Raw genomic sequence first — 25,040 nt, forward strand, 5'->3', positions numbered from 1 at the left:
ATTAGCTCAGTCTGGCCTCAGACTTACTCTGTAGCCTTAACTCGGGATTCTCCCACCTCCATCTCCTGAATACCGGGTTGACAGGTGTATGCTGTCATCTCCCGCCATGGATCCCGGGGCTTCCTACAGGCCAGGTCAGTGCCTCCTCCCCAACAGAGTCCAGCCCTGCTCCTCCTGAGACATTTTTAAAGTGCTATTTTATTCTATGTGCTTGAACATTTGCTTGTTTGTAGTCTGTGTACCACGTGCGTGTCTGGTGCCCCACGGAGGCCAGAAGATGGGAGTCTGGTCCCCTGGAACCGAGTTATGAGTGATGGCTGTGAGCCACCGTGCGGGTGCTGGAAACTGAACCCAGGTCCTCTGGGAGAGCAGCTGATGTTACATTTAACCCCTGAGCCATCTCTCCAGCACCTTAGCCTGATTTTTACCTTTTCTTTGGAGATGAGGTCCTCACTACGTAGCCCAGTCCAGCCTTAAATGCCCCATCCTCCTGCCTCTGCTACTGAACTTCGGGGTGACAAGCGTGTCCACCACAACTAGTTCCGTAGGTGCTGGGATAGACCTCGGAGCTTTGTACGTGTTAGCGGAGCGCTCTACCCAGTGGGCGCTGCTCTGTATTAAAGTATTAATACACAGTATTAAAGCTGTTAGTCCCTTCACGTCTTGCTCCTCAAGTGCCTGCTTTGGTGGCCTCCACCCTTCTCATTGTCGCCCAACCCGAACAGCACCACCCCCTCAGCCGCTGCCCAGGGCGGCCTCGGTGCCCTCCTGTGCGCATCTGCCAGGCTACCTGGTGCAATATTTGAGCCGTCCAGCAGGTTTTTCCTCTCAGCCTGCTCCAGGGGCCCTGAGCTGTTCTGTCCCCACCTCGCCTGGGCTGGGCACTCGTAGGCTCACTCACTCGGCTGGCCCGCCTCTGCCAGGCACAAGACGCGTGCACCGATTCCAGAGCAAAGATGTCCAGCATCTTTGCCTACCAGAGCTCTGAGGTGGATTGGTGCGAGAGTAATTTCCAGCACTCGGAACTGGTGGCTGAGTTCTACAATACGGTAAGGCTCTGGGCAGGGGCTCTGGCCAGGGTGGGATGGGAAAGGCTTACCGAATGTTGGATTAAGACACAGCTCCTCCGCAGGGAATCTTGTTTGAGCAGTTGGCTGTCTCAGCTTGTATCCATTCATTCATTCGTCGTCATGTAGAACTGAGATCAATGGTAGGTTTTTAGACTCACTTCTGAGAAATGGTGCTGTGATGGTGGGTGCATTGGCAGCCTTTGGAACTCCCAGAGGAGGCTCTTGGAGTCAGTGAGGTTGAACCTAGGTAGACTTTCTGGAGGAAGTAAGGATGCCTGTTCTTTTATCTGCAATCCTCCAGCCAAGGATGTTCAACGCATCCCACTTTCCCCCTTCCATGATCCTATTTGAACCACTGCGATTTTTACCTTCCTGTACCTGCTGACACACAGCACTGGGCATGCTCAGCTCTCAGTCTTCATACGCAGCGACAGTGTTGGAGAAACTTGAAAGATGCAGGCAGATAGAGGAGGCGACACGAGCTTGCTGTCACTGCCTGGAAGACAGCTGCTTAACCACAGCAAGCATCATCACTTCCCTTCTCTGGAGACAGGTTCTGGAACATGCAGCCCGGGCTAGCTGCCACGCGTGTCCTCTGGTGTTTGGATGCGAACGCTGGGACTGGAAGCCCGCACCCACCACACCCAATGCTAGCTTTTACTCAGCGCTTGCTGTGTGTACATCATACAGACCTTTCACCTCCACAATCTCATTTGATCCACACAGCCTTGTGGGGAGACGCGGAGACGCCAACAGGTGCTCCAGGGGACCAAGATAGCTGGAAACTAGCTTAGTACCTAAAACTAGACTTTGAGCTTCAGCTTGGCAGATACAAGGCACACTTCTGTGTGTGCATGTGTGTGTGTGTGTGCATGTGTGTGTTTCTGTGTGCGTCTGTGTGTTTCCTTGCAACAAAATGCAGAAATGGCTGATAAGATGGTTTGGGGTAAAAACCAACAACCTGAATTCAATCTCTGGGGCTGACATGCTGGAAGGAGAGAATCAAAAGTTGTCATGTGACCTCTGCCCTGCCTGGAACCCCCCAGGGGGGGCTGGTGCATGGTCAGTGTGGAGCCCCTGCCTAGAATCCCTCAGTGAGGGGCTGGGGGTGTGGTCAGGGTGGATCCCCCCCAGAATCCCCCAGTGAGGGGCTGGGGGTGTGGTCAGGGTGGATCCCCCCCCAGAATCCCCCAGTGAGGGGTTGGGGGCGTGGTCAGGGTGTAGCCCCGCCTAGAATCCCCAATAAGGGGCTTGTGTCTGTGTGGTCCGTCCATGGTTCTCGTTACCACCTAGTGTTTAGACCAGTTTGAAACTGGTTAGATCATTTGGGAGAGGCAGGAGAGAACTGGGTTTCTACAGTTACTCTTTCTGCTCTCCCAGACGCCCTTATGGCCCAGAAATTCTCTAGTCATCTCGGTCCACTGTGGTGGGTCCCCAATAAAAGGTCCCTAGCGTGTACTGAGTCAAGTTTGGCTGGGCCCCGGCCTCTCATCTCCAAATGCCCATCGTGCAGCCCCCTCAGCAGCCCTAGTGGGCAGCAGCGCCCATCACACCTGGTCACCACACAGCCCAGGACAGGGAGACCTCACACCCTCAGCCACTGGGACATTTTCACGCGCAGTCCGGAAATGAGAATGAAACGTTCCTCAGTATGAATCCATTTGGTTTTTTGGTTTTGTCTGGGGCTCACTCTGTAGCCCAGACAGCGATCTCGAGATCCACATCCATTCCATCAGAACTCAGCCTCCCAAGTGCTATCAAAGGCGCCTGCCATCACACCTGACCTTATTTTTAATTTTTCCTAATACATCTTATTTATCCATGTATTTATTCTGTCTCTGCACGCTCGTCTGTGTGGAGGTTGGGGGACCAGAGAGACCTAACTGATGAGAGTTTCTGGCTGTGCGAACTGGGTCTTTTTCCAGGGTTTATTTCCACTGCACCAAGGCAGAGAGCCCTGAGGGATATGTAAATGAGCCTGGATAAGGTTGTAAGCAATAAAACTTTATTGGCAGAAGCAGGGTGTGGTGATGTCCCATGCCTGCCAACCTCATGAAGCTGAGAGGCAGGGAAGATTGCCAAGAGCTAAGCCACCATGGCCTGGGTGGTGACTTCCAATCTAGCCTGGACTACTGGATGCAGCTGTCAAAAGGACAGGGTGGAAACTGAAGGGAAGGGAAGGAAGGAAAGAAAACCAATCACGGTGCGCCTATCATCCCAGTGCTTCAGAGACTGAGGCAGGGGGATTATCCCCAAGAGCGCCTCAGCTACATGGTGAGTTGAAGGCCAGCCTGGCTACAGGAGACACTGTCAAAAAAGAGAAAAATAAGTGTGTTTGTTTCTTTGTTTTGGAGACATAGTTTCTCATTACCGTCCTGCCTATCCTGGAACTCACTCTGTAGACCAGGCTGGCCTCAAACTCACAGAGATCCGCCTGCCTCTACCTCCCAAGTGCTGGGATTAAAGGCGTGCACCACCACCATCCAGATACAAGTTTGTTCTTAGTGTATGTGGGCTATCCCCTTCTTGTTGCTCCATGTTGGCATACAGTACATAGACTGTAGGAACCATGGTCCAGCCTTGGCTAGTCAGTGCACCCTGACAATTAGTTTTAGCATGAGAAACCATCTCAGCAGACAGGATTTATAAACTTAGAAAGCAATTCAGGCCGTCGAGTCACACTGCCTATACACATAGATGGGAACAGGTGATGGAGGCTGTGACCACGTGAATGCATGTCTGCAGCTGGCGTGATCTGAGTGTGGCAGTCAGCTCTGGGCAAGCGCCATTGAGGAACAACACCCGAGGTTGTCCCTTGTCTTAGTTAGGGTTTCTATTGCCGCGAAGAGACACCGTGACCACGGCAACTCTTATAAAGGAAAGTATCTAACTGGGGCTGGCTTACAGTTTCAGAGGTTTAGTCCTTTGTCATCCTGGGAAGAGCAGGGTGACATGCAGGTAGACACGGTGCTGGAAAAGGAGCTGAGAGATCTATGTCGTGATCAGTGGGTAGCAGGAGACTGAGATATACTAGGCCTAACTTTAGCCTTTGAGACCTCCACAGGACACGCTTCCTCCACTAAGACCACACCTCTTAATAGCACTACTCCCTATGGGGCTATAAATCCCAATTCCATTCAAACCTCCGCTGATAAACACACATGGACAAAATAAAACAAGCGAATCACCAGAAGGCTCTCCAGGAAAAAGTGGAGTACATTTACAGTGATCTCCTGAGCCACAGCCCAGAGTAGGAGAAGGTGGCTTTGAGAATGAATCACCTGCACTTGTCACAGGGTCTGGCTCATAGCCCAGGCTAGTCTAACTCAAAATTCTCCTGCCTCAATTTCCCATTTGCTGGAATAACAGGCAATGCCACTGCACTGGTCTTCTCTTTTTTCTTTTCATTTTTTTTTCTGCGGGGGGCGGGAGAGTGGTGTTCCTCACAGGGTTTCTCTGAGAGCTCTGGCTGTCTTGGAACTCACTTTGTAGGCCAGGCTGGCCTTGAACTTATAGAGAACTGCCTGCCTCTGCCTCTCAAGTGTTGGTATTAAAGGTGTGCGCCACCACTGCTCAGCTTTCTTGTCTATTATTATTATTATTATTATTATTTTGGTTTTTCAAAACAGGGTTTCTCTGTAGTTTTGGAGCCTGTCCTGGAACTAGCTCTTGTTGACCCAGGTTGGCCTTGAACTCACAGCAATCCGCCTATCTCTGCTAGGATTAAAGGCGTGCACCACCACTGCCCAGCTTTCTTGTCTATTCTTAATATTTTTTTTCTTTAGACAAGGTCTCTCTACATAGCACTGGCTGTCCTGAAACATACTATGTAGACCATGCTGCCCTGAAACTCACCAAGAACCGCCTGCCTCTACATCCAGAGCTCCAGAATTAAAGGAGCACGCCACCGCCACCATTCCCACTGAACAAACTTTTAAATTACACGTTGCAAAGACTTATTTTGGCCAGGAATGGTAACCAAGCTTTTAATCCCAGTGCTCCAAAACCAGGCAGGATCTCTGTGAGTTCAAGGCCAGCCTCGTCTACATTGCAGGTTCTAGAACAGCCAAGGCTATATTAAGAGACCCTGTCTCAAAGTAACCAATAACTTCTTTAAAATTTTAAATTATGCATATGTGTGTGGGTGTGGGGGGGTACGTGCATGTGCGTGTGGGTGCCCTCAGAAGTGTGTGTGTGTGTGTGTGTGTGTCAGGACAAGCGGAAGATACACTACACAGAAGCCGGGCGTGTGGCCGAGGTTCCAGGCACCTGACTGCTAACTGAGGAAAGGGGTAATAGAAATGGAAATGGCGGCACCAGGAAATCAGGATGGGAGTGAAAATGGTCTGAGACCACGGTGCCCAGGAGAAGGGTGTCTGGCTGGTGGTGTGGAAGAAATTAGAGACCAGGTTGTATGCGGACGGAACCAGGGCCAAGCCAGAAGCAAGGAGCCATGGACCCTCCTTGAGGGGTGGGCGTCAGAGCACGACATCGGCTGGGGCACCTGGATGATGCATGTCCGTGGGCTGAAAGAACCAAGTAGACCTGTGGGAAGGCCCAGGAGAGCTGGCTGCAGTGGGGTGGAGGGTGCCCTACACTGGCCGGCTGGCTTTGGGTTTGCCAAATGCTTGGAGTTTCAAGGCTCCCAGGCTCCCAGGGACTATATTTATTTACTTACCTGCACATGTGTGTTTGTTTGTCTATGTGTCTGTATATCTGTGTGGGTGTGTGCTATATGTGTCCAGGAGCCTTGAGAAAAAGGCACTGGCTGACTCGTGCTGGACTTACAGGCGCTGGTGAACTGTCTGATGTGGGTGCTGGGAACTGAACTTGGCTCCTACAAGCAGAGCAAGTGCTCCGAATTGCTGAGGTGTCCTCTCTCCAGCCCCAAGGGGGCTGGGAAGATACATGGGAATCATACAGCCCAAGCACACACAGGGAGGTAGGAGCAAGCAGGAGCGGGGGGCCAGGGCAGAGCGCTGGAAGGGCCATGGACTGCCATCCACCATTCCCTGCCCATGTCGTCCTCAGAGCTAGCTACTGTCGGTCACTTCTGGCTCGTCCTTGAGTGCTGTGTACCAAGGCTGGGAGTCTAGCCCTCTCTGGTCTACTATCTGCAGCCTCTGCTTTCCTGCTTCTCCACTGGTAGAGTAAGGACGGCTAAATACAGGTTAGTTCAGACAAAGAGACAGACAGATATGGAAATGGGCACACCCACAGTATTCCCTGGCAGATAAGAGGCCAGAATTACATAATTGCTAGTGAAGGGTGTGTGCCCCAATCCAAAGAGATAGACTTCTCTGGAGTGTGTGTGGTTGCGTGTGCATGTGCGTGTGTGTGTGTGTGTGTGTGTGTGTGTGTGTGTGCGCGCGTATGTGTGTAAGCCAGAAGTCAATGTCAGGTGAGGTCCAGCTTGCTATTTATTTATTTAGGTTTATTAGAGACAGGGTCTCATTTTGTGAATTCCACCTGTCTTGGAACTCACTACGTAGACCATGCTGGCCTTGAACTCATAGGAATCTGTCTGCCTCTACCTCCCTCGTGCTGGGACTAAAGGTGTGTGCCACTGAACCTGGGTTTTCTGGGAGAATGGCCAGTGCTCTAACCCCTTAGTCATCTCTCCAGCCCCTACCTGGCAGGATGATGGTGTCCACCTTTAATCTCAGCACTCAGGGGGCAGAAGCAGGTGGATCTCTGAGTTTGAGGTCAGTCTGGTCTACAGAGTTTGCAGGACAGCCAGGGCTATACAGAAAAATCCTGTCTCAAAAAAGAAAACCAAACCAAATCAAATAAAAAAAAAACAAATGAAAAGAAGAGGAAAAAAACAAAGAAAGAAAAGAGTTTGAACTCACAAGGTGCATACTTGCTTACTGAGCCATCTTCCCAGCCTCTAGTTCTCTGTAAGTTGGTGGCCTCTGCCCTGCTGGGCTCTTGGGGTGGATGGAGACATCCAGGTAGATGGGACAATAGTCTCTTCATTTCCTTCTTCACCAGCCAAGGAAGGAAGAAGCTGCCAGCATCTTCTAGGCTCTGGGACATAGAGGGGACCAAAACAGATAGAAAACCTTCTCCGGGTGGATGTGGTGTTTTAGAAGGGGAGAGAGACATTGCTGCTGTCAAGGGGATCAAGAAGTCAGGCCAGGATCCTGGATGGGAGAGTTGAACTTTTCCATTCTCTGTCAATGACTGAACGAATGAACTGTTGTTTTGAGATAGGCCTTGTGTAGCTCAGGCCAGCCTCTGAATGACCTTGAACTTCTGATCCTCATTCCTGCACCACAGCTAGGCTGACACCACTAGATCTAACCAGGCAGTGTTGGTGAAAGTCTTTAGTCCTGGCACTCAGAGGCAAAGGCAGGGAGATCTCTGTGAGTTTTAAGACAACCAGGGCTACACAGAGAGACTCTGTCTCAACAGAACAAAACACAAGGAAGTACAGACAGGAGCGAACGAGCCTCTATAGCTCGTGGTGTGTTGAAGCATTGGATAAAACTTGAGACTGTGCAGCGAGAGGGCTTGGCAGGAAAGGGGCTTGTAGCTAAGCATGATGACTTGAGTTTGATCCTCAGGACCCATGTGGTGAAAGGAAAGGACTGACTTTCATAGTTTGCTCACTGACTCCACAGGTATGTCATGCAACCTCTTACCCCAATAAGCAAATAAATGAAAAAATAATTGAAGCTATTTCCACAGCAAACATGATTGTAATTACCACTGACATTTATTAATCCTATCTAATGCAGTATATTTAACTGTAACCCTCATAAAATGCCTTTGAAGTAGCTACTCTTTTCCACCCTCTGTTTTGCTACATAGCCTGGACTGGCTTAGAACTGGTTATCCTCCAGCTTCAGGCACTGAGTCCTGAGATAAGAGACTCTTTCCACATTCTAACAAGAGGGAAATAAAGGCTCAGAGAGACTTAGCTACTTTCCCAGAGTCACACAGCAGAACACTGCACAGGAGCCTGGTTGAAAGCCCTTCTTGCTTAACTGGGCAGGGAGGTTGCCTGATTACCACCACGTGGACAGTAATTCCTACAGGTAAGTCTTGTCCTGAAGCAGGCGCTGCCTCCAGGTACTCCGCCCCAACCCACAACCCAGGCAGACAGTGAATGGCAGCGAGTGATCCTGGAACAGGGGGAGAGGACAGGTGAGTGAGAGAGCCAGAACGTAGGACAAGGGTGTCAAAGTGATTCCTGCAGACAGTTCCTGACTCGGGACACCCAACAGGCTTTCCCTACCACCTCTCCCCGCCTCCTTCAGAGGCACAAGAAGTAGGGTTGACTACAGTGATTGTTTATTGGCTTACAGTACTGGGTATGAAACCTATGACCTCTTCAAAGCCAGGAGCTCTAGACTGAACAACACACCTGTCTCCTCATTGGGGGAATTCTAGGCAGGGTTCCACCTCTGACCACACCCCCAGCCCTCTCACTGGGGGATTCTAGGTGGGTACTCCAACTCTGAGATGTGTCCATCTTCTGTTGTTACCTAGTCCAAGCTACTTTTATTTTTCTGGGGTCTTTTTGTTTCTTTCTCTCTTTCTCTTTCTTTCTCTCTCTCTCTCTCCTCCTCTTTTTAAACTACTAAGTCATTGTAGCTGTACTTGTTTGTCAGTTTGACACAAGCTTGGGTCATCTGTGAAGAAGAAACTTCAGCTGAGAAAATTCCTTCCTCAGATTAGTCTGGGAGCAAGCTGTGGGGTTTTGTCTTCATCAAAGATTGATGGGGAGGGCCCAGCCCACTGTGGGAGGTGCTGTGCCTGGGCTGGTGGTCCTGAATTCTATAAGAAAACAGGCTGAACAACCCAGGGTGAGCAAGCCAGTAAGCAGCACCCTTCATGGCCTTTGCGTCAGCTCCTGCCCCTAGGTTCCTGTCTAGCAGTCCTGCCCCAGCGTCTGTTCACGATGGTCTGTGACGATGATATAAGCTGTCTACCCTCCAGGCTGCGTCACTCATGGTATAGCTCATCACAGCAGAGAAAGCAGGCTGACGAGAAACAGGCCTGGAACCCTGGCTGCCTCACAGGGATCTGCCGGCTTCTGCTGCTCAGGCTGTGGCTAAAGTCATGCTCTACCTCACCCAGTCTTGTTTATTTTTTTAACTTTTATTTAAAAGAATTTTTAGGGGGGTTGGAGAGATGGCTCAGTGGCTAAGAGCATTGCCTGCTCTTCCAAAGGTCCTGAGTTCAATTCCCGGCAACCACATGGTGGCTCACAACCATCTGGAATGAGGTCCGGTGCCCTCTTCTGGCCTGCAGACGTACACACAGACAGAATATTGTATACATAATAAATAAATAAATATTTTAAAAAAAGAATTTTTAAATTTAAATGTGTTTTGATCATAATCTTCCCCTCTAAATTCTTCCAGATCCTCTCCTCCTTCCTACTCATCCACCTTTAAGTTCCTTCTCAAAAAACAATTAAAACAAAAACAGCAACAAAAACACCAGAGGTGGGCTGGAGAGATGGCTCAGAGGTTAAGATCACTGACTGCTCTTCCAAAGGTCCTGAGTTCATTTCCCAGCACCCACATGGTGGCTCACAACCATCTGTAATGAGATCTGATACCCTGTTCTGGCCTGCAGGTGTACATGCAGGCAGAATACTGTATACATAATAAATAAATAAAGCACGAAAGAAAGAAAGAAAGAAAGAAAGAAAGAAAGAAAGAAAGAAAGAAAGAAAGAAAACATTAAAAAAAACCCACCAGAGGTGGTGGTGTATGCCTTTAATCCAGGAGGCAGGTCTCTGAGTTCAAGGTCAGCCAAGTCTACAGAGTTCCAAGACAGCCAAGGCTACACAGAGAAAATTTGTCTTGAAAAAAAAAAACAAAACAATCAAACAAATAAAAAGATAAAACAAAAACTGTCACGAGAAGTTGAACAAGACAAACCAACAGAAGGAAAAGAGCCCAAGAGCAGGCACAAGAATCAGAGACCTACATGTTCACACACTCAGGAGTCTTGTATAAACACTAAGCTAACAGCTGTAACGTGTATGCAGGGTCATGTATGCAGGGTCCTGTGCTTGCTGCTGCAGTCTCTGTGAGTTCATGGAAGCCTTGCTTAGCTCTCCTGGTGTCCTCCATCACCCCTGGCTCTCCCCCTTTCTGCCTCCTCTTCCGTGCGGTTCCCTGAGTCCTGAGGGGCAAGGATTTGATGGAGACATCGCATTTAGAGCTGTGTGTTCCAAGCTCTCTCTGCATGATGTTTCAGTCTTAGCTCTTGGTAGCAGATGTCAATTATCTGGTGTAACGGGTTCCACCTAACACTTTCATACATATACAGCATGTTCTGACCAAAGCCCTTCATCCTCGCTTGCCCTCCCCCCACTCCTGTGGGTCCCCTTCCTCTTCCCAACCAGTCCCCTTCATCTTCAGATCTTTTTTCTCTTATCTTATAACCTACCTGTTTGCATGAGCATGGGTATATTTTTAAAAACCATACCTATTTGTGTGTGTGTGTGTGCATGTGTGTGCACATGCACATGCCACAGTGTGCATGTGACTGGCAGAGGGCAGTTTATGGGAGTCGCTTCTTTCATTCTACCATGTGGGCTCCAGGGATCAAACTCAGGTCATCAGCAAGCAATGTTTGGCAGCAAGCACTTTTAGCCATCGCACTGGCCTGAGGTCTATATCACAGATCACATGTAGACACTGGAGAATATATATATTTGTGAATGTGTGCGTGCACTCATGTGTACGGATGTGGGACACACAGGCCATGGCACGCGTGTGCAGGTCAGGTGACAGCCCTGGGTGTCAGTCCTTGCTGTCCACCTCCCTTAGAGGTGCCTCTCTTGGTTGTTTGCCTCTGAGCTGAGCACACCGGGCTGGTGGGCTTCTGGTGCTTCTCCAGTCTCCATCTCTTGCCACTCAGTAAGAGACCTGGATTCAACTGCCTATCTAGATTTGCATGGGTTCTGGGGATTTGAACCCAGGTCTACATGCATGGCACTTCACCCACTAAACTGTCTCTGGGGCTGCCTTTCATCTTGGTCTCTTGTGCCGGCTTCTGGAGTAGCTGGGCTCACAGGCAGTTCCAGAGCCGCCAAGTGTTCTTTTATGTTTATTTTATTTTTATTTTATGTGCTTTGGTGTTTTGCCTGCATGTGTGTCTGTGTGATGGTGTTGGATCCCTTGGAACTGGAGTTACAGACAGTTGTGAGCTGCCCTATGGGGGTCACGAGTTGAACCTGGGTCCTCTGGGAGCGCAGCCAGTGCTCTTAACTGCTAACTTGCAGGTGCTCTTGACTAGACACTGTAGCCACAGAGACCAGTAAGTCCTGGAGCCTTTGAGTCAGCAACGTGAAAGGGGACTGTGTCTATTTCACAGATCAGATGTGGGTGCTGGGGAACCAGTTACCATTCTAAAGCCTCACGGTTAGTCAGCAAGGTAGCAGGGATTAAAGCCCATGCCACTTAGACCCAAAGTGTGGGGATCAGAGGAAGCCCTAAGACTGTGTGTGATTGACTTGACCACAGCTGTGTCAAGGACCCTGATGCCTCACATCCAAGGAAGCAGCAAAGCCTTCTGTGGTGAGACTCAGGGAACCGGTGGAGTCAGCTGCTGGTCCAAGTGTGGATGCTGACTGTGTGCAAAAACAAGCCATCTAAACTCCCTCCACAGAGATCACCACAGCCTGAGATGGTCCCCTTACAGAGACTTCCCTGGGAACCAGGTGAACCACATCTCAGCTGTGTACCACAGCCCTGCCTCCTCCACCCGGAAAAATAGAAAGCATGTGGAGTATCTTGGCTGTTGCTGGTACATCTCCATCAGAGGGCATGGCCCATCTGGCCCCAACTTTTCTCTAAGTTTCTGTGTCTATGTGTTTTCTTGATTTCCTCATTGTTGTGTGGAGTGGAGGCCTGCGTTCCCACTCAGCTCCTGCATGGCTAGCTTTATACCCGAAATAACAACACACAAATTGTATTCTTTTAAACATTGCCTGGCCCATTAGTTTTAGCCTCTTATTGACTAATTCTCACATCTTGCTTTAACCTATATTTATTAATCTGTGTAGCACCACGAGGTGGCTTACCGGGAAGGATCTTAACCTGTGTCCGTCTTGGACAGGAGAGCTATAGCGTCTGCCTCACTGCCTTCTTCCTCCCAGCATTCAGTTCTGTTTACTCCACCTACTTAATTTTCTGTCCTATCAAAGGGCCAAGGCAGTTCATTTATTAACCAATGAAAGTAACACATAGACAGATGACCCTCCTCAATCACCTCATGGCCCCTATCAAGTCTCCAGGAATAGTCTGTGCAGGACTCGGCACCCACACCTGTTAATTGTGACTCAATAAAACCTCCAGGGGCTGCAGAGACGGCTCAAGGGATAAACATACTCTTCAAGCAGATGGGCCTGAATTCAAATCTACAGCCCCTGCATAAAAAGCTGGGCATAGCTGAGCGTGCATAAAGCCCAAATTGCTTGGTTCAGCCAAGCATGGTGGCACCACCTGCCATCCTGGCATTTGTGAGATGGAGGCAGAAGGATCAAGAGTTCAAGTTCATTCTGGGCTCTCTCACAGCACTAAGGAGAACACTGCTTCATTCCTTCTTTATTAATTCACATGTGTGCACACATTCCCATGTGCCACAGCATGAAATATGGAGGCCAGAGGCTTGCTTTCATGAGTCAGTTTTCTTCCAGCACATGCGGTCCTGGGGATGGGATTAGGTGAACAGCCTTAGCGACAATCATAAGCAGTGTTACCCGCATGGCCCTCTTGCCGGCAGCCCATTTCTACCTTTCTGCATTTCTACTCACGCGGCAGGGCACATTTGTAACATCTGCCCTCAGGAGGCTGAGTCAGGATGCAGAGTGAGAAGGAAAGAAAGAGAGGGGAAATGGGAGAGAAGAGGAAAAGAGGGAAGTGGAGGGGAGGGACAGGAAGTGGAGAGAGAGCTAAAGCAACTCCCGCACCTTTAGAAACACAAACAGGAAGCAACAGTTATGCCTGCATCTCATTGGTCAAAACCAAGACACAAGGCTGTGTGTAGCTGCAAGGGAGCTGGACAAGTACTTTCGCTACAATAGAAGAAAGCACAGACTCAGATCAGCGTGGTTTAGGTGTTGTTAGTCTCTAGGATTTACCTTTTACATGACTAAGCCACAGCATATCACCATTTAGCCAAGAGGGAAGAAGAAAGGATGGCGGTGAGGAACTCATGTGGTTACCTATTGTGTTTCTGTGAGAAAATACTTAGCAAAAGCAATTTAAAAAGGAGTTTATTTTGGCTCTCAGGCTTTGTGGTTATGGAATGCATGCATGCTGGCAGAGCTGGCAGGTGACATCTGTGGGAGTCAGTTCTCCCTTCACTATGTGGGCTCCAGGAATCTAGTTCAGGTCATCAGGCTTGACAGCAAGCACCTTCATTGCTGAGCTCTTTCAGGCCCTCATGTCCCTTTTAGACAATGGTGGAATGTTAGTTTTGAGCCTGGGTAATGCCCCCATAGTCTTTAAATATCGTTTAGATAGCCTTCTCCTCTTCTCCTTAGACAAGATAGATGCTGTGCACAGGTATTGCTGAATTTACTTGTCTCTGACAGCTCTGGCTGTCCTGAAACTTGCTCTGTAGACTGGGCTGGTCTTGAACTCACAAATATCCACCTGCCTCTGCTGGGATTAAAGGCTTGTGCCACCACCGTCCAGTAAAGACAGGGACTTACAACATAGCTCAGGATGGCTTGAAACTCCTGGCATTCCTCCTGCCTCAGCTTCCAGATCTGTGAGATTACAGGCATGTATCACCACACTGAATTTTGGTTTTTGAAACAGGGTTTCACTGTGTAGCCCTGACATGTCTGGAACTCATTCTGTAGACCAGGCTGGCCTCAAACTCAGAGATCCACCTGCCTCTGCCTCTAGAGTGTTGGGATTAAAGGCATGCGCCACCATGTCTGTCCTGAACATTTTTAATCCACTAAGGGAAAAATGAGGGAGAATATCTGCAAAAGATTTAGTGAGTCCTCAACACTACCCTCACTGAGTAAATGAAAGAACCAACAGAATAATGGCTGGAGTGAAGGAATGGACGGCAGGATCAGTGGGGAGCGTGGTCAGAATAGAGCCCCTACCTAGAATCCCCAGTGAAGGGGCTGGGGCGTGGTCAGGTTGGAGCCCAGCCTAGAATCCCCCAGTGGGGGGGGGGCTGAGGGCGTGGTCATGGTGGAGACCTACCTAGAATCCCCCAGTGAGAAGTTGAGGGCATGGTCGGGGTGGAGTTCTTTTTTAACAGTATGCCAAAGGTTCAGGATTCCATTAGAAACAATGATTTTTGCTTGTTTGTTTGTTGAGACGGTCTCAATGTGTAGCCCTGGCTGCCTGGGATTTTCTATATAGATGAAGCTGGCTTTGAATTCACAGAGATCAACCTATTTCTGCCTCCTGAATGTTAGGATCAAAGTCTAGGAATACTAATGAATAACATGTTTTTTTAAATGAGGGGAAGGCTGGTTGGTGGCACACACCTTAAATCCCAACATTTGGGAGGCAGAGGCAGGTAGATCTCTGTGAGTTTGAGGCCAGCCTGGTCTACATAGCAAGTTCCAGGACAGCCATATCGTGAGACTCCGTTTTTAAAAAGTAGTAAACTAAAATCAGGAAGATGCTCTGGGAAGTTGATATTTGAGTGACAGACAAATCCAGGTTCTTTTCTGGACAGCCCGGATGATGGAATCGCCATGGGGGAGCTCTAGGTGGACGGGAGTCCCTGCTCTGTTCTTGTCTAACCAGCCTGCTTCTTGCTTCTCCTGCAGTTCAGCAATGTGTTCTTCCTCATCTTTGGACCTATCATAATGTTCCTCATGCATCCTTATGCCCAGAAACGGACCTGGGCCATCTATGGTGTCTCGGTCCTCTTCATGGTCATAGGTATGTGCTGGTGTGTGAATTTGTGAAAGTGTTCTGGAAACAGTGCCCCTTCTTGACAGCCTCTGCTTGCTTCTGCCTCCCCACAGGTTTGTTCTCCATGTACTTCCACATGACACTCAGCTTTTTGGGGCAGCTGCTGGATGAAATTTCCATCCTGTGGTTGCTGGCTAGTGGCTACAGCGTGTGGATGCCCCGTTGCTACTTCCCGAAGTTCATCAAAGGAAACAGGTAGCGTACATGCGCCCTCTGTGGACCCCGTGTGACCGTCTCCCATCCCAGATCCTCCACTTGAGACCATTCGAGAGCGCTTCAAGTTCCTTCTCAACACCAGGCCACCTGAGAATTCTCCAAAGATCTTTCATGACTTTCCTGGGTTTCCACATACCTGTTCCTCTACCGCCAGAAAGGCAGGAAGTTTTTCCTAGTTTTAAGTCACCTGTGGGAAGGGGAATCCTAGGAACCCATGCCAAGGGTCCTCTATACCCAAAGAACCCTCGTGATCCTTACACTGATACCTGTTCCCCATCTTCTGAACTCTCCAAACTTTCCTGAACCCCTCATCTGACATTTCCAGGCCCCTGAGTCCTCTGACTTTTTCATCCTCCCAGCTCACTCCAGGCTTTCTTTAGTTCTGGTCTGGTATCTCTGGGTTCTCTTGAATCTTGTCCTTCCTGAGCAGACCCGAGGGAACCCGGAGGTTCCTCCTGAGCCCAGCTGAACTCCTCAGAGTTCTGGGTTTGTAGAATCCATTTTGGCTGCCCAAGGTGATTCTCCAGCACCTCTGGGACACCTGCCCATCCCTTCCCTCCCTCAGGTACTACTTCAGCTGCCTTGTAATTACGACCACTATCATCAGCACCTTCTTGACGTTTGTGAAGCCCACGATCAATGCATATGCGCTCAACAGCATCGCCATACACATTCTCTACATAGTGCACAAGGAGTACAAGAAGTGAGTGGGGGGGGGAGGTTGGAGGCGTGGTCATGGTGGAGCCCCGCCTAGAATCCCCAGTGAGAGGTTGGGGCGTGGTCATGGTGGAGCCCCGCCCAGAATCCCCAGTGATGGGATGGGGCATAGTCAGGGTGGAGCCCCAGCTTAGAATCTCTCAGTGAGGGGCTGGGTGCTCAAGTGTAAAGTCCCTGCTTAATATATAGTAGTATATGGGTTCTATTCCCAGCACCATTTTATTTTTTAAAAAAGCAATTAATTTTTATAGAACACAAGTGGTGGTTGTAGCTGCCTAGAAGGGTTTTGGTTCTGAACCCCTTGGAATCCTGTGCTCTTAGCGGTCATTGACTCCAGTCTCCTGCAGGGGGCGCCCATTCCCCATGATGACCCATTAACAGGACGGGTTCAGAGCAGTCTGTCTGTCTGCCTGAAACATTGTCTACCTAAAAACAGGTTTTATAGTCATTCATTCGTCTTATTTAAGAGCGTCACAGTGATGTGTGGAGGCCAGAGGTCAACGAGTGGGTCCTGCTCATCAGACTGGGGTTGTCAGGTTAGCGGCAAGCGCCTTCACCTGCGAGCCATCTCAGCCGCCCAGAGTGTCTTTTTTAAATTTAGCTTTGGGGTTTCACGGACTCAGCGCACCTGGACTGGCTGTGAAGCAGAGAAGGGCTTTGATCTCCTGTTACTCCTTCCTCCTGGCCATACAGGTGTGCGGCACCACATTGGGCTCACAGCTCACCCCCTTTCCTTAAGACACATGTTCTTTTGGTTCTTTTTTTTTTTTTTGACACAGGGCCTCATTGCGTCTCCCTGGCTGCCCTGGAACTCTCTATGTAGACCAGACTTGCCTTGAACTCACAGAAATCCTCCTGCCTCTGCCTGCCCTTGTATTAAAGCAGAATTTAACTTTTTTGATAATTATAGTTCCCCTCCCTTGCCCCAAGCGCTGGGGATTGAACCTAGAACCTCTTTTTCTATTTTTCTTTTTTCTTTTTTTTTTTTTTTTTTGGTTTTTTTGGTTTTTTCTCTGTAGCTTTGGAGACTGTCCTGGAACTAGCTCTTGTAGACCAGGCTGGCCTCGAACTCACAGAGATCTGCCTGCCTCTGCCTCCTGAGTGCTAGGATTAAAGGCGTGCGCCACCATCCTCGGGTAAACCTAGAACCCTTACACACTAGCCAAGTTCTCTACCACTGAGATAGAGCCATGATAATTATGTTTTGTATTTGTAACTCATGCTGGGTCTTAGCAATTCAGGGCTACTCAATAGGACAAACTGAGAAACATTTCAAAAAAGGAGATTCTTTACAAAAAGAGAGGACAGAGTGAAGGAAATCCTGAGAGTGGGGCTGGATCCTTGTGGCCATAAGGGTAGCATCTCTGGGTATTGGGAGACTCGAGGCAATGGTACTGGGGGATGGGGAAAGATGAGCAGCAGAAGTGCAGGATCCCGAGGCAGGAGAGTCATGAGTTCCAGGCCAGCCTGGGCTGGTGAGCTCAAGGGCAGCTTCACATCCAAAATGAAAATGTACACTAAATTCAACTAAACTAACTTGAATTGGTAATAGGTAATCCTCAGGATAGCACCACCTTGGCAGAGATTCTGGCCTCCAGCTGCTGGGACAGCTGGATTGAGAAGCCATAAGAAGGTGGCTAGGGAGAGTGTCCTTTTACAGGGCCCTGATCCAATCCTTCCAGTTCCTGCTGGGACTCCACATTGGCCAAGCCAACTAGAAATCATTGGCCAATCCCAGCAGAGGTCACTGGTCTACCATACTGTAAACTATAGTCCAACCATCTGGAAACCATTGGTAAATTCAACAGTGAACCATAGGTCAAGCCAACAGCGAACTATAGGTCAAGCCAACAGGGAATCCTAAGTCAAGTCAATAGGGAACCCTAAGTTAAGTCAACAGGGAACCCTAAGTCAAGCCAACAGGGAACTCTAAGTCAAACCAACAGCAAACCATAGGTCAAGACAACAGCAAACCATAGTACAAGCAGACAGTGAACTACATAGGCCAAGCCAACCACATAAAATAGGTCTAAGTGACTGTACCATAGGTTGAGCCAACTAAAATCTATAGGCCAAACCATCCAGAACTCCTAAGTGAAATTCCTATGAAGCATAGGCCACACACTGTAAACTACAGGTCAACCCAATTAGAAGCAATTGATCATGCCCAGAAACCACAGAGCAGCACATGTGAAGACTGTTAGTCAAGCCAGCTGGAAGTCATGACCCTATTGACTGGGATGGGATTCCCACAACCCCCTTTGAGAACACATTGTAAGTGACCTAAAGACCTCATCTAGGCTCCTATTCTGAAAGGTTCCATCCCCTCCCTACAGAGTGGAGGCGAAGAAAGATCTTTTAATACAAGGGACTTTGTGGGACACCTCAGAGCCAACCTACAGCAAACCAGGTCCCTAGGAAACACTTCTGCTCCTTCCCTCTCCCAACCTATGAGATACATCTCTTGGATAGAGGAATTTCCCATCAGTCACTTAGGATACTGTGTTAATGCAAATGTACTCATCAAACCTTTCCTACATCTTACACCCACCCACCTATCCATTCACATGCCCACCATCCATCCACTTATCCATCCACCTGCCCATCCATCCATCCACCTGCCCACCCATCCATCCATCCATCCATCCATCCACCTGCCCATCCATCCATTCATCCATCCATCCATCCATCCATCCACCCATCCAACCATCCATCCACTTGCCCATCCATCCATCCATCCACTCATCCATCCATACACCTGCCCATCCATCCATCCATCCATCCATCCACTCATCCATCCATCCACCTGCCCATCCATCCATCCATCCATCCATCCATACACCTGCCCATCCATCCACTTATCCATCCACCTGCCCATCCATCCACCTGCCCATCCATCCATCCATCCATCCATCCATCCATCCATCCATCCATCCACACATCCATCCATCCATCCACCTGCCCATCCATCCACCTGCCCATCCATCCACCTGCCCATCCACACATCCATCCATCCATCCATCCATCCATCCATCCATCCATCCATTCATCTGCCCATCCATCCATCCATCCATCCATCCATCCATCCATCCATCTGCCCATCCATCCATCCATCCACCTGTTCAATCATCCGTCCACCAACCACACACCTATACATCCATCTTTCTGTCTGTCCATCCATCCACCCACACACCCTTGACTCAGCCATTGTTTTTGTCCCTAGGACCAGCAATGGGGACCTTCGGCATCTGATTGAGATGTCTGTGATCTTATGGGCTGCTGCGCTGACCAGCTGGATAAGTGACCGTGTGCTTTGCAGTTTCTGGCAGCGGATCCACTTCTCCTACCTGCATAGCATTTGGTAAAGCACCCATTTTGGATCTGAAGACCCCCCAAGTCAGAGATAAGATGCCAGAGTTTAGAGCAGAGGTCTGGGATGTAGGAGGGGAAGAGGAACAAGACCCAAAGACTGGGCTGTGGTGGTGGTGGCAAGAGGTTACACCTAGCAGTCTGGAACTATAGATACCACTCAGCATCCACAAGAATCCAAGAAGACTGGGCCGGGCCATCTCTTCATTTCTTACCACCCTTCCCTTACCCATAGGCATGTCCTCATAAGCATCACCTTCCCTTACGGTATCGTGACCATGGCCCTTTTGGATGCAAAGTACGAGATGCCAGGTCAAACCCTCAAAGTCCACTACTGGCCCCGGGATAGTTGGTTCATTGGGCTACCCTATGTGGAGATCCAGGACAACGACAAAAACTGCTGAGCCTTGGTGGGTTCTCCACTCTCCGACCAGCCACTCAGATGTCTGTGCTCTGAGGACAGAAGACCGGGACTTACTTCAGTTAGGACGCTTGTGGTTGCTTCTCCTTTCCCTCATCCACACTCCTTGTCCTGCTGTGGCCACAAGATGAATTTTCTTGTGGCGCAGAGTGCTAATTTGGTGACTGAGGGGTGGGGGATGCCTGGTGTGCTGCATGACTGGCCTGTGTCCTCCTTCAGCCTTGGAACCGCAGCTTCTCCACAGCCACGATGCGGTGGTGGGTGGGTAGGGTATGTGGCTGATACAGCACCTGCTTGAAGCACGGTGCTTGTTCTTTGGCATCTCACACATCTGGGACTATTTATGAATGTTATAGATTCAATGTGAGCATGACCGTGTTCTGGGAAGGTGGGAAGTATCCTAGAAAACATTCTAGGCTCCACCCCTAGGCGCAGGGATATGTACTCTGAGCCACTCACACAAGAGCCGTGGGAGAGAACAGAGGGCCAACCTGAGTGACATCATGGAGCAGGATGTGTGAGAGGGAGCATGGTGGCCATTCTAGGCACTTAGAAGGAAGGCTACTGAGCACAGTTGGTTTCCATGGTGACGAAGAGTACGGAGATAGACATACCTACATCTGACTTTCTGCTCCACAGTATTCAGCTTGGATAGTCGTGAGGGTGTGGCCTTTCCTAGTGCAGATGTTCAAACACTGTTTCTAAATAAAATTTTCTTCCTCCTGGGGTTTCTGTTGATTAAAATTAGCTCATGTGTGTGAAGTATAACCTTGGGAATATCCATTCTCACACCCATCACCCATTCATCATCCATCCATTCAACAACCCATCCACTCGCCCAATGACCACCCACCCACCCATCCACCCATCCATCTACCAATCTATCCACCCACCTGTTGACTGAGGTTTTCTGTCCCACCAGGTCCCACAGCCGTTTAGTCCCAAAGAAATTCCACAGACGTACATATTATTTATAAACTGATTGGCCTAGCAGCTCAGACTTATTACCTCTTATAACTTATATTATAAGTTATATTGTTCTTGTCTATGTTAGCCACGTGGCTTGGTACCTTTTTCGGTGAGGCAGTCACATCTTGCTTCCTCCGTGGCTGGTTAAAGACTGCGGACTGCACCCTCTTCCCAGAATTCTCCTGTTCTCATTGCCCTGCCTCTACTTGCTGCCTGGTGGCCCTGCCTATACTTCCTGCCTGGTTACGGGCCAATCAGCATTTATTTAAAATATAATTAACAGGATACAGACCATTGTCCCACAGCACCAACCCATCCACCCACCCATCCACCCACCCATCCATCCACCCATCCATCCATCCACCCACCCATCCATCCATCCACCCATCCATCCATCCACCCACCCATCCACCCACCCATCCATCCACCTTCCTCCTTCCCTCTATTCCTCCCTCCCTTAAATCATCACCTACATAAATTAAAGTTGCAAGTGTGGGTTAGTGAGAAGGCTCGGATGGCTTGTGGTCCAGTCTGATGAGCTGAATTTGATCCACAGAAGTGGCATGGAAAGAAACTCCTACAAGTTGTCTTCTGCCCTTCGCACATATGCTGTGGTTACACACATTGCGACCAGTGTAGTAGATTTACAGACAAAAAATCCTAAAACGTAAAAGATGCAAATAAGGAGCTGGAGGCATTGGCTCAGCAATTAGAGCACTGGCTGCTCTTGCACAGGACCCAGTCTTGAGTCCCAGAACCCATTGAAAGCTCATAACTGTCTGTACCTCCAGTCCCAGGAGATCCAATGCACTCTTCTGGCCTTTACGGTCACTGCACACCTGAAGTGCAGACACCCATTCAAACAAACGTTCACATACATAAAATAAAGAAATCACAAATGAACTCTCCTGATTTTATTTTTAGTTCACTCTAATCTATAGGATGCCATCCTCTCTGTCCGACAGCAGACATAGAGCCCCCTACTCCCGACATGGTAGCGGTGACATGAAACCACACGGGCACTCGCGGACACTGATATGTGGTTCAAAACCAGAGTGACTGAAAATGCTCCTGCGGGGTCACACGGGGAAGGGGCTCCCTTCATGGGTGGCAGGCGGGATGCTGCTGCGGGGTCACACACGCAGGATCACACACGGGGAAGGGGCTCCCTTCGTGGGTGGCAGGTGGGATGCTGCTGCAGGGTCACACACGGGGAAGGGGCTCCCTTCATGGGTGGCATGTGGGAGTGCCCTCCTCAGAATTAGCAAGCCCTCCAGTACCTTGGCGGCACAGGCAACCTGGGAAGAGAGGCAGGCTAGCTGTCGCTGCCTGGAGCCGAGTCTGAAGTGGCAGGACAAGTGTTTCCTCAGCTCATCCAGGGAGAAAGACTCGTGGCATCAGGTGTTGTTGTGAGTTTGCAAACAGGGCTTTTCTGTTTAGCCCAGGCTAACAAGCAGGTTTAACTGTGCCTGGCTTCTCACAATGGATGGGATTTTTTTCATCTGTGGTTCATTTGGCATCCGCCACAAATGTCTGGACATGCTACCTAACCCTCTGCCGTGCAGTGCTTCAGACGCACAAGAATACTTTCCTTTTACTATGGCTCAGAGAAGGCATATGCCCTGCCCAAGAACATAGCCTGGACTTCACGTCAGATCTAGCCTTCCCAAAAGCTTCTTGGACTGCTTGAGTGGGATGGAACCGGGGCCCCTGCTTCTAGGTTCCCTCTTTCTGTTTTTAAATCCAGATGTTCTTCAGATGTGTCCCAAGGATGTCCAGTCTTGAGCGAAGGAGGAACTCCTGTGAACCTATGACCCTCTCTCTCTTTATTTTTTTCTGAGACAGGGTTTCTCTGTGTAGCCCAGGCTGTCCTGGAACTCGCTCTATAGACCAGGCTGTCATCGAATTCCCAGAGACCTGCCTGCCTCTGCATCCCAAGTGCTTGGGTTAAAGGTGTGTGCCACCACCACCTGGTGTGAACCTGTGATGTTATCAGTAAAATTGTTGCGTCTGAGGGAAAGGTGTTTGATCCTAGAAAGTTAAGACTCCCAGTAAAAGAGCTTTTGAGGCAGGGGGATGAAAGGAATAGCTTTGCGGACAGTTTTGTGTGCTTTCTCCCTTTTCTGTGTCTCTGTTGGGAAATCAACTGTTGTCCTAAGTCTCAGGAGGCATCAGGATGACATTTCTTTTTCTTGAGAGTCAGGATCATATAGCTCAGGCTAGCTCTAAACTCCCTATTTAGCTGAGGATGACCTTGAACTCCATACCTCAGAGATCCTCCTGCCTCTGCCTCTTGAGTGCTGGGCTCAAAGGTGTGTGCCACCACCCAGCCCAAATCTTAGTAAAATAAATGAATAAATCTTAGTAAATAAAGTTCTGTTTTCTTGGGCATGGCATGTTTATAGGCTACTTTACTTTAATTGCAGCATTTGGGAAGAAGCAGGTAGATCTTGAGTGAGTTCCAGGCCAGCCTGTACTACACAGTGAAACCTTGTCTCATAAAAGAGAGTTATTTGCCGGGTGGTGGTGGTAGCAGGTTGCTATCTGTGAGTTCGAGGCCAGCCTGGTCTACAGAGCAAGTGCCACGACCCTGTCTCAAAAACAAACAAAAAGGAGTGATTTATTTACTTATCTTTTTTCATTAGGTTGGCTTTGGTTTTTTTCAGAGAGGGTTTCTCTGTGTCCTGGAACTCACTCTATAGACCAGGCTGGCCTTGAACTCGGAGATCTGTCTGCCTCTGCTTCCTGAGTGCTGGGATCATCATGTGCCACCACACCTGGTTTATTTATTTATCTGGTGTGTGTGTGTGTGTGTGTGTGTGTGTGTGTGTGTGTGTACCCCACGTGCATGCAAGAGTCTGTGTAAACCCGAGAGCGCATCCTGTGGTGGTTTGTCTGAGAGTGGTTCCAGCAGGTTCATGGGTTTGACTACTTGATCCCCACTTGGTGAAACTGTTTGGTAGGAATTAGGGAGGTGTGGTCTAGTTGGAAGAAGTTTGCCACATGGAGTTGAGCTTTGAGGGTTCAAAAGACTCCTGCGATTTGGCTTTCATTCTCTGTCTCCTAGCTGTGGATCTAGAGATGAGCTCTCAGCAGTTCCTGCCTCCCTGCCTTTGCTCCACCATGATGAACTCTGAATGATGTGAGAGTCCCCTCTGTATGCTGTGAATGTTTTTTTTTGTTTTGTTTTGTTTTTTTGTTTTTGTTTTTTTGAGACAGGGTTTCTCTGTAGCTTTGGAGCCTGTCCTGGAACTAGCTCTTGTAGACCAGGCTGGCCTCGAACTCACAGAAATCTGCCTGCCTCTGCCTCCCATGGGATTAAAGGTGTGCGCCACCACTGCCCGGCATTAATTAATTAATTGTGTATACACTGTTCTGTCTGCATGTATGACTGCAGGCCAGAAGAGGGCACCAGATCTCTCTATCGATGGTTGTGAGCTGCCATGTGGGGTGCTGGGAATTGAACTCAGGACCTTTGGAAGATCAGGCAGTGCTCTTAACCTCTGAGCCATCTCTCCAGCCCTCTGTGAATATGTTTTATTACCAATGGTTAATAAAGAAGTTGCTTTGACTTATGATAGGGCAGGATGTAGCAAGGTGAGAAATCCAAGCCGAGACAGAGGAGGAAAGAAGGCAGAGTCAGGGAGATGCCATGTAGCCGCCCCAGAAGCAAGAGGTAACAAACCACAAGCCTCATAGTAAAATATAAAATAATAGAAATGGGTTAATTTAAGGTGTAAGAGCTAGCTAGAAGTATGCCTGAGCCATTGCCAAACAGTGTTGTAATTAGTATAGTTTCTGTGTGATTATTTGGGTCTGGGGCAGCCTTCATTTACATCTGACCCTCTGGGACTGCAAGCCCAATTAAGCCTTTCCTTCTGTAAGTCATCCTGGTCATGGTGTTTTATCACAGCAATAGGAAAGTACGAATACAGATGCCCTAGAGCTGGAGTTTCATGTGGATGTGAGCAACCTGAGGTGGGTCTGGGAACCAGACCATGGTCCTCTGCAAGAATAGGGTGTGTTGTTAGTAGCTGAACCATCCTCCCAGGTCCTGGTTCTCTATTTTGATTGGTAGATTAGGTCATATAGCATTTTCTATTGTCCATGTCCGTTCCCATAATGTGATTATGCATCACACATAGGCATACAATGGTAAATAAATGGAAAATAAGGGCTTTCCCCAGAAGGCTGCCAGAAGACACAATTTTGCCTTACTGTGTGCATGCACCCCAAACCAGTTCAGGGCAGACTGGCCTTTCTAATCGTCAACGCTGGACACATTGGGAACACACTGGAAGAGAAACTCTCGGGGGCTGGAGAGATGGCTCAGAGGTTAAGAGCACTGGCTGC

The 25,040-nt window shown here is 49.1% G+C and overlaps 1 protein-coding gene across 1 annotated transcript; it reads left to right on the top strand.

Moving 5' to 3' along the window:
* Window positions 1–873: 873 nt before the first annotated feature.
* Window positions 874–20,439, top strand: Acer1 (alkaline ceramidase 1). The gene is made up of 6 exons (XM_075943572.1): window positions 874–1,049; window positions 14,848–14,962; window positions 15,049–15,190; window positions 15,777–15,914; window positions 19,152–19,289; window positions 19,533–20,439. The coding sequence occupies exons 1-6, from the start codon at window positions 957–959 to the stop codon at window positions 19,699–19,701; spliced, it is 795 nt and encodes a 264-aa protein (XP_075799687.1). The 5' UTR covers window positions 874–956; the 3' UTR covers window positions 19,702–20,439.
* Window positions 20,440–25,040: the final 4,601 nt, after the last annotated feature.

Source organism: Microtus pennsylvanicus, chromosome 12 (assembly GCF_037038515.1).
Source record: "Microtus pennsylvanicus isolate mMicPen1 chromosome 12, mMicPen1.hap1, whole genome shotgun sequence".
In the NCBI taxonomy this organism is placed as follows: domain Eukaryota; kingdom Metazoa; phylum Chordata; class Mammalia; order Rodentia; family Cricetidae; genus Microtus; species Microtus pennsylvanicus.